The sequence below is a fragment of the Leptonychotes weddellii genome, unplaced genomic scaffold, assembly GCF_054177405.1.
Source record: "Leptonychotes weddellii isolate Sample4059 unplaced genomic scaffold, ASM5417740v2 HiC_scaffold_11393, whole genome shotgun sequence".
NCBI classification, from domain to species: domain Eukaryota; kingdom Metazoa; phylum Chordata; class Mammalia; order Carnivora; family Phocidae; genus Leptonychotes; species Leptonychotes weddellii.
Window position 1 is genome coordinate 1 of NW_027691650.1, and position 6,848 is coordinate 6,848.

General features: G+C 51.9%; 1 protein-coding gene across 1 annotated transcript; it reads right to left on the reverse strand.

Moving 5' to 3' along the window:
* Positions 1–184: 184 nt before the first annotated feature.
* LOC145718157 (serine hydroxymethyltransferase, cytosolic-like) lies at positions 185–6,300 on the reverse strand. The gene is made up of 3 exons (XM_081809607.1): positions 6,104–6,300; positions 2,063–2,178; positions 185–1,718 (listed from the first exon to the last, which is right to left on the reverse strand). The coding sequence occupies exons 1-3, from the start codon at positions 6,283–6,285 to the stop codon at positions 1,462–1,464; spliced, it is 555 nt and encodes a 184-aa protein (XP_081665733.1). The 5' UTR covers positions 6,286–6,300; the 3' UTR covers positions 185–1,461.
* Between the last annotated feature and the right edge of the window lie 548 nt (positions 6,301–6,848).

The window sequence follows — 6,848 nt, forward strand, 5'->3', positions numbered from 1 at the left end:
TTTATTTATTTATTTGAGAGAGAGAGACTGAGAGAGAGAGCACATGAAAGGAGGGAGGGTCGGGAGGGTCAGAGGGAGAAGCAGACTCCCTGCCGAGCAGGGAGCCCGATGCGGGACTCGATCCAGGGACTCCAGGATCATGACCTGAGCCGAAGGCAGTCGCTTAACCAACTGAGCCACCCAGGCGCCCCAAAAGAAGAGACTCTTGAGTAATGGAGGACATTGGGCTAAAGAGTAAGGCTGCCCAAGACCTCATCTAAGATCAGAAAACAAGTCTGTGATTCCTCTCTGCCACCATTCTTTCCGTAGTGAAAGAAACTGTGGAAACCAGCTTGTGAGGGGCGCCTGGGTGGCTTCGTCGGTTAAGCGTCTGCCTCCGGCTCAGGTCATGATCCCAGGGTCCTGGGATGGAGCCCCGCATCAGGCTCCCTGCTCTGCGGGGAGTCTGCTTCTCTGTCTCCTGTTCCCCCTTGCTCATGATCTCTCTCACTCTCTCGCTTTCTCTCAAATAAAAAAATAAAATCTTTAAAAAAAAAAAAAAGGAAAGACAGAAATTGGCTTTTGTGTTCTACGTGCAAAGGCTGAGCATCATCTCATTACGCTCATGTTTCAAAATCCATCTTTAAGGTCAATGTTGGCCGATGAGGATACCTGTGGCCAGAAATGCCTGCACTTGCCATGAAAACAAGTGAACTGTCACTTGCACACAAAAAGCACACACGGTTACTAAGACGGAGCCAAAGGCTAACGAACGGCGAACAGTCAAGGGCACTCAGCAAAGACCACGGAATGCCAAGATGGAAGGAACACTGGCTTGACTTTCCTAAAAGATTAAAATCCCGTGTCTGACACTCAGCCAAGCACAAGGATGCCCTGGAACCTTTGCTCGTGGTGGGACCCGTGGACTAATGGGGACCAGCCCACGGGACAATAAACAGCAGGAGGAAGTGGTTTCTGGACGAGAGGGAGAGTCACCACGTGCATGGGCTGCCCCATAACCCAGCGTGCGGGTTACTGCCTTTGTCCCCATCACTGGCACCCAGTTTACACATCAGCCACCACCCCCCGCCCCCCGGGAGCCCACGTGTCGTCCATGCATTGTTCCGGCCCAACTGTTTATAATGACAAGGGTCCCTCACGACTACATGCCAGTCACACGCCGGGCCCCTGGCTCATATAGGCTGTGGCTTGCTGACCAGTCTGTGAGGGTCAGCGGGGTGCAGGGGCCGGCTCTTCCAGAACATCGTGGGCTGGGGCGTGGGTGTGCGGCGCTGGCCCCAGCCTCCCACGTGCAGGGGCTGCCTCCAGATGACGGGGGGGGGTTCTGAGCAGGGCCGCCCCCAGTACCCAGGAGACCCATCTCCCTGTGCTTCAGCTGCCCCTGACGTGCCCCGAATGCCTGAGGAGTCCCCAGGGCAGGGAGGTGACAGATGGCCAAAGGGGGGGACATCCTGTAGCACCTCAGGAACAGGACCACCTATTCCTACAGGTATAGCCAAACACTGAGGCTTTCTGAGGAAAAGGCCTGCAGAGCCCCAGAGAGAGACCCCCTCTTACCTTATAGGGCATAGATTCAAAAAAGATGGATGTGGCAGAGATTTTCTTCTTGTCTGTCATGAACCCGTGGGTCAGGTGGCCGCCATCGGGCAGGTCCAGGCCCATGATGCGCCCGTGGGGCTCCACCAGGGCGGTGTACACCGCGAAGTTGGCGGGGGAGCCTGGAACGCAAGGCCAGGGGAAGGTCCCATGAGGCCCCGAGCAGGACCCCAGAGCTTGGCCATTAGGCTATCAAGCAGGAGTGGACAGAACAGGCCTGGCCACCACTGTGCAGCTCCCCCAGCTCCCTGGAGGTTCCCTTGCAGCAAACCCCGAGAATAAGGGACAGGAGTGTTCAGGAGGGGGGAGTCAGGAGGGAGTCAAGGTTGATGGACAGAGATGCACAGACCCAGGAGGGGCTTAGGCTATTTTTCACTTCGGTTTACAGGCAGTCCTTCTTGGGACTGCCTTCGGTGAACGCCAGCAGGCAGGGGGCAGCCCAGGCCCGTCTGGATGTGGCAGTTACCTGAGTAGGGCTGGACATTGACCCCCCAGCACTCGGGGTCCAGACCATAGACCTGCAGCGCTCGCTTCTGACAGAGGATCTCCAGCTCGTCGATGAACTCGGTCCCGCCATAATACCTGCGGGAGAAAGCCGACTTAGGCCCCCTCTGGCCCCGAACCTCTGTGCTTCGTACAGAGGCCAAAGAAGCTTCGGGCTGGGACAGAAGAAAAAAAAGTGTTGGAGCAGTGAGAACGAGTCCCCCGAGCCCCACGCCACTCATCTTCCATCTGTGCCAAGTCAGCCGTGAGACTGAGCGAGTACCTCCGCGTCTACAGGAAATTCTGACAGGCTGTGCGGATGAACCTTGAGGACCTTGTCAATATGCTGAGTGACATCAGCCAGTTACAGCCGTGTGTTCCCCCTTATATCAGGTTCCAAGAGCAGTCAAAGTCCTAGAGCCAGAATGGGGAATGGGGGTTCCTCAGGGCTGGTGGGCATGGAGAGCTGGAAAGTTCTTCTGTTTTTTGTTTTTACAGTTCTAATAAAATTTTACTTGTTGTTTAATAATTACATATGAAAATTTGTTTTTTATCTGTATATTAATAATCGTATTAACTCAATTCAGTAGACATTTTTATTTTTTTTATTTTTATTTATTTTATATATTTTTTTAAGATTTTATGTATTTGAGAGAGAAAGCATGTACGGAGGGAGAGTGAGAGGGAGAAGCGGACTCCCCGCTGAGCAGAGAGCCCGATGCGGGGCTCGATCCCAGGACTCCGGGATCATGACCTGAGCCAAAGGCAGACGCCCAATGACTGAGCCACCCAGGCACCCCAAACCTTCAAAATTTTAAATTAAATATATATACTCTTTTTGGGACGCCTGGGTGGCTCAGTCGGTTGAGTGCCCGACTCTTGACTGCGGCTCAGGTCATGGGATCTTGGGGTCGTGGGATTGAGCCCCACGTTGGGCTCCCTGGTCAGCAGGGAGTCTGCTTCTCCCTCTCCCTGTGCCCCTCCCCGCCACCCCGTGCTCGCTCACACTGGCTCACTCTCTCTCAAAATAAATAATATATATATTCTTTTTATCCTAGGAAAGAACACATAGTACAGAATTGACATCTTAACCTTTTTTAAGCATATAGTTTAGTGGTATTAAGTACTTCACACTGCTAAGTAGATTCTCATTGTTGTGCAACAGACCTCTGGAACTTTCTCATCCTGCAAAACTGAAACTCTACACCCATATGCAGGAGCAGCTCCCCACAGCTGCTAGCAGCCATCATTCTCCTTTCGCTCTGATCCTGACAATTCTAGATAGCCCACAGTGGCATGACACGTATGCACATTTTGGAGACTGGGTTACTGCACGTAGCACAACGTCCTCACGGTTCATCTTCGATATAGTGTGTGATGGGAATTTTTTTTTTTTTTTTAAAGATTTTATTTATTTATTCATGAGAGACAGAGAGACAGAGGCAGAGGGAGAAGCAGGCTCCCCGCGGAGCAGGCACGGAGCAGGGAGCCCGATGCGGAACTCGACCCCAGGACCCTGGGATCATGACCTGAGCCGAAGGCAGATGCTTAACCGACTGAGCCACCCAGGCGTCCCGGGAATTCTTTTTTAAGGCTAAAGGGCATTCGCTTATGTGGCTCGGCCACATTTTGCTTATCCATTCATCCACCCACCGACACCTGGGTTGTTCCCAGCTCTTGGCTCTTGTGAATAAGGCTGCCGTAAACAAGTCTGGGAACCGGAAGGGGCTTCACTGAGTGATCTGGAAGGGCCCTTCCAGCGTCACATGCTCTGCTTTGTCACCAAAGAAGGGTGTGGTCTCCCCGAGCTTGAAGGAGAGCAGCCCATGACTGAGGAAGAGTGCTAGACCTTCAGGAAGGCCAGTCAGGCTGCGGGATGCATGAACGTGACCGTGGTCACGCTCAGCCCGATGCCTAGAACACAGCACTGCGTTTCACCCTCAATTACAAGGCCACCGTATTCTCACCGATCGCCGAGAAAGACAGAAGTGTTTTCGATGAAATAATGGCTTGGTGTCAGTCAGGTCCATCCCCAGTTCAGAGATGTTAAAATGTGAAAAAGTGGGAGCTCAGGGTTGATGAAAAGTCAGCAAGTACTTGGTAAATGTCCCCACGGTTCCCCACTGCTGTCCCAAGCCGCGCCTGGAAATTCAGCTCGGGGCAAGGGGTTCGGAAGCCCGATTTGGGCCTGGGATCTAAGCCATGTTCTTCCAATAAACTTCACCTACAAGAAAGTGGATCCTCTTCATTCGTATCTATTTTCATTTGGGACAAGACTCACAGAGGAGGAGAAATGCCTACCAGGGATTAATGGGTGCCCTCAAACCACAGCAGTAAATACAGTGGAACTCTTAACCACCTCAGGGGGCCAGATATCACCTGCTTCACCTCTCTACAAGGACAGGTGTCCCTGTGTCCACTGCGTGGGGACAGAAACCCCCAGGATCCGTCAGAGTCTCTTCTACAAGGTCAACTCAGAAATGTTGGAACCCCTGAGACAGCTTGGGATTTGGAGTATGTGTGTGGTTTTTTTTTTTTTTTTCCAACACCAACAACCAAATCTGGGACACGAGCTGGGTGTCCCAACAATTCCACTCCGTTCTGACATGAAGTGCCCGGAGTTAGCGCAGATGCCCCAGGTTAAGGACTCAGTTTCCCGGGTCTGCCCCCACTTCACACACCAGCCACAAGTCCTGGGCCCCCAGGCTACCTACACCGCTGTCCCGCTTGGCCACAAATTTGGGGGTCCCCACAACCTCCTCTCAGGCTCACTCATTTCACCAGAACAAGTCACAAAACTCAGGAAAAGTGCTTTCTGTATGATTACTGGTCTATTATGAAAGATTCAACTCAAGGACAGCCCAAGGGAAGAGGTGCATAGGGCATTACGGGAGGGCGCGTCACCCTCCCAGCACCTCGACGGGTACAAGCCCCACGGAGTCCAGCCTCCCCTGGAGCCCTGGTGCCTTGGAGGCTTGGGGAGAGGGCCAAAAGCTCTGACCTTCTAATCTCCTATCTGGTCTTTCTGCATCTAGGCGCCCCACCCTCCGTCACCTCACATAAACTCAAGCCTGGTCAACAAAGGGTCACTGAGAATAACAAAAGACACGCCTACCACCAGCGAATTCCAAGGGCTTTAGGAGCTCAGTGCCAGGAACCAGCAAGAAAGACCTGATGTTCATTTTTTACGAGACCACAGCGTGGAAACATCCCACTGTGTGCGACCCTGAGCAGTCACTGAACCTCAGTGAGTCTCGGCTTCCTCATCTGTAACACATGGAAAACGGCCCCCCTTGCCCTGTAGGGCAGCCCCGAGGATCAAATGAGCTACTGGTTGTGAAAACACCAGGTGAACCCTTGAAGGCGCAGAGGGGAAGGCCGTTATTCAGGGCGGAGAAAGAGTATGCCTTCAGCTTGCTTCTCGGCCCTTCTCCAGAGACCTCCGGGGGCATCTCGGGGTGGAGTGGCAGACAGCGGGTCGAGGGGGGAACCCTTCTTTTTCCCTGTCCTTTGGGACACAAATACACAAATCTGCAAAAACCATAAGTCAAATTCTGTAGTCGTCATCTTTGCTGATGACTGTAAAAAACCACAAATGAACAGAACTTCTTGTGGTTCGCAGGGTGAAGGAGTTGACCAAATCCAGCATTTCTAATGCAGCCACGATGGAGTCAGTAGTTGCTTCCGGATCATTCTTGACACCGACTCCATTACTCACAGAGCAACAACAACCTTCCACGGCGTCCCTCAGAGCGCTGACCTTTTTCTAGAAGCTCGACAACGGCCCAGCAGCTCCAGACTCCTTAGGGACTGGCCTGTTATTCTGGAAAGCCCCCAAAGGGACTGCTAAAGACCATGAGGACAGCTGCTCCAAGAACATCAGCGCCGCCACATGCTGGGAATCGCAAACGAGTTACGGACGGGATAGGGGCGGAAGAGAAATCCCCAGGTCGTGTAGACCCTAGACTGACTCGGCAGTTCCCATCCCTATGTCAGAAGCAGGCCTTTGATGGCACTCACATACCTCTGGCCTGGGTACCCCTCGGAGTACTTGTTATTTAAGCAAGAGCCCAGGGCCTCCAAAACTGCTCGGCTGGCGAAATTCTCTGACGCGATCAGCTCCAGCCCGACCCTCTGCCGGTTACTCTCCTTCTTGATGATGTTGTAAACCTGATGAGAAGAGAAGGGATGGTGACCGGTGAACATCTGGCCGATTTAGGTTGGCGTTTTGCTCGGATCAAAGCCATAATCTATTAAAGAGATGAGACGCTAGGAGAGAGTCCTATTTTGCCCGCAGAAGCTGACCATAACCCAAATAACCCCACAAAGACTCCCATAGCATGAAGAGAATAGCCGAAATCTTCCTCAGATTTTAGCATTTAGGGAGGAATTCATAGAAGACAATGAATTAAGGGAAACAAAAGGACTGAAGAGAAAATGATCTTTCAAATAAGCATCCCACCTAATTTTTAATTTTGCACCATCTTGTTATTCTCATCCCTATGTTTCACCAAGTTTCTCCCTCCTGGACTTTATTCCTTGCTCTTTGTCCTTAAAATAAAAGTTGCTTTGAACCATGAGAGACGATGGACTCTGAAAAACAAACTGAGGGTTCTAGAGGGGAGGGGGGTGGGAGGATGGGTTAGCCTGGTGGTGGGTATTGAGGAGGGCACGTTCTGCATGGAGCACTGGGTGTTATGCACAAACAATGAATCATGGAACACTTTATCTAAAACTAATGATGTAATGTATGGGGATTAACATAAGAA

Bases quoted from the DNA above. Each gene is read 5' to 3' on its own strand.
- LOC145718157 (XM_081809607.1), bottom strand. From the start codon at position 6,285: ATGTTCACCGGTCACCATCCCTTCTCTTCTCATCAGGTTTACAACATC. The intron at 2,179-6,103 runs GTATGTGAGTGC...TTTCTCCCGCAG, and splicing joins GAGGGGTACCCAGGCCAGAG to GTATTATGGCGGGACCGAGT. The intron at 1,719-2,062 runs GTAACTGCCACA...CTTGCGTTCCAG, and splicing joins CAATGTCCAGCCCTACTCAG to GCTCCCCCGCCAACTTCGCG.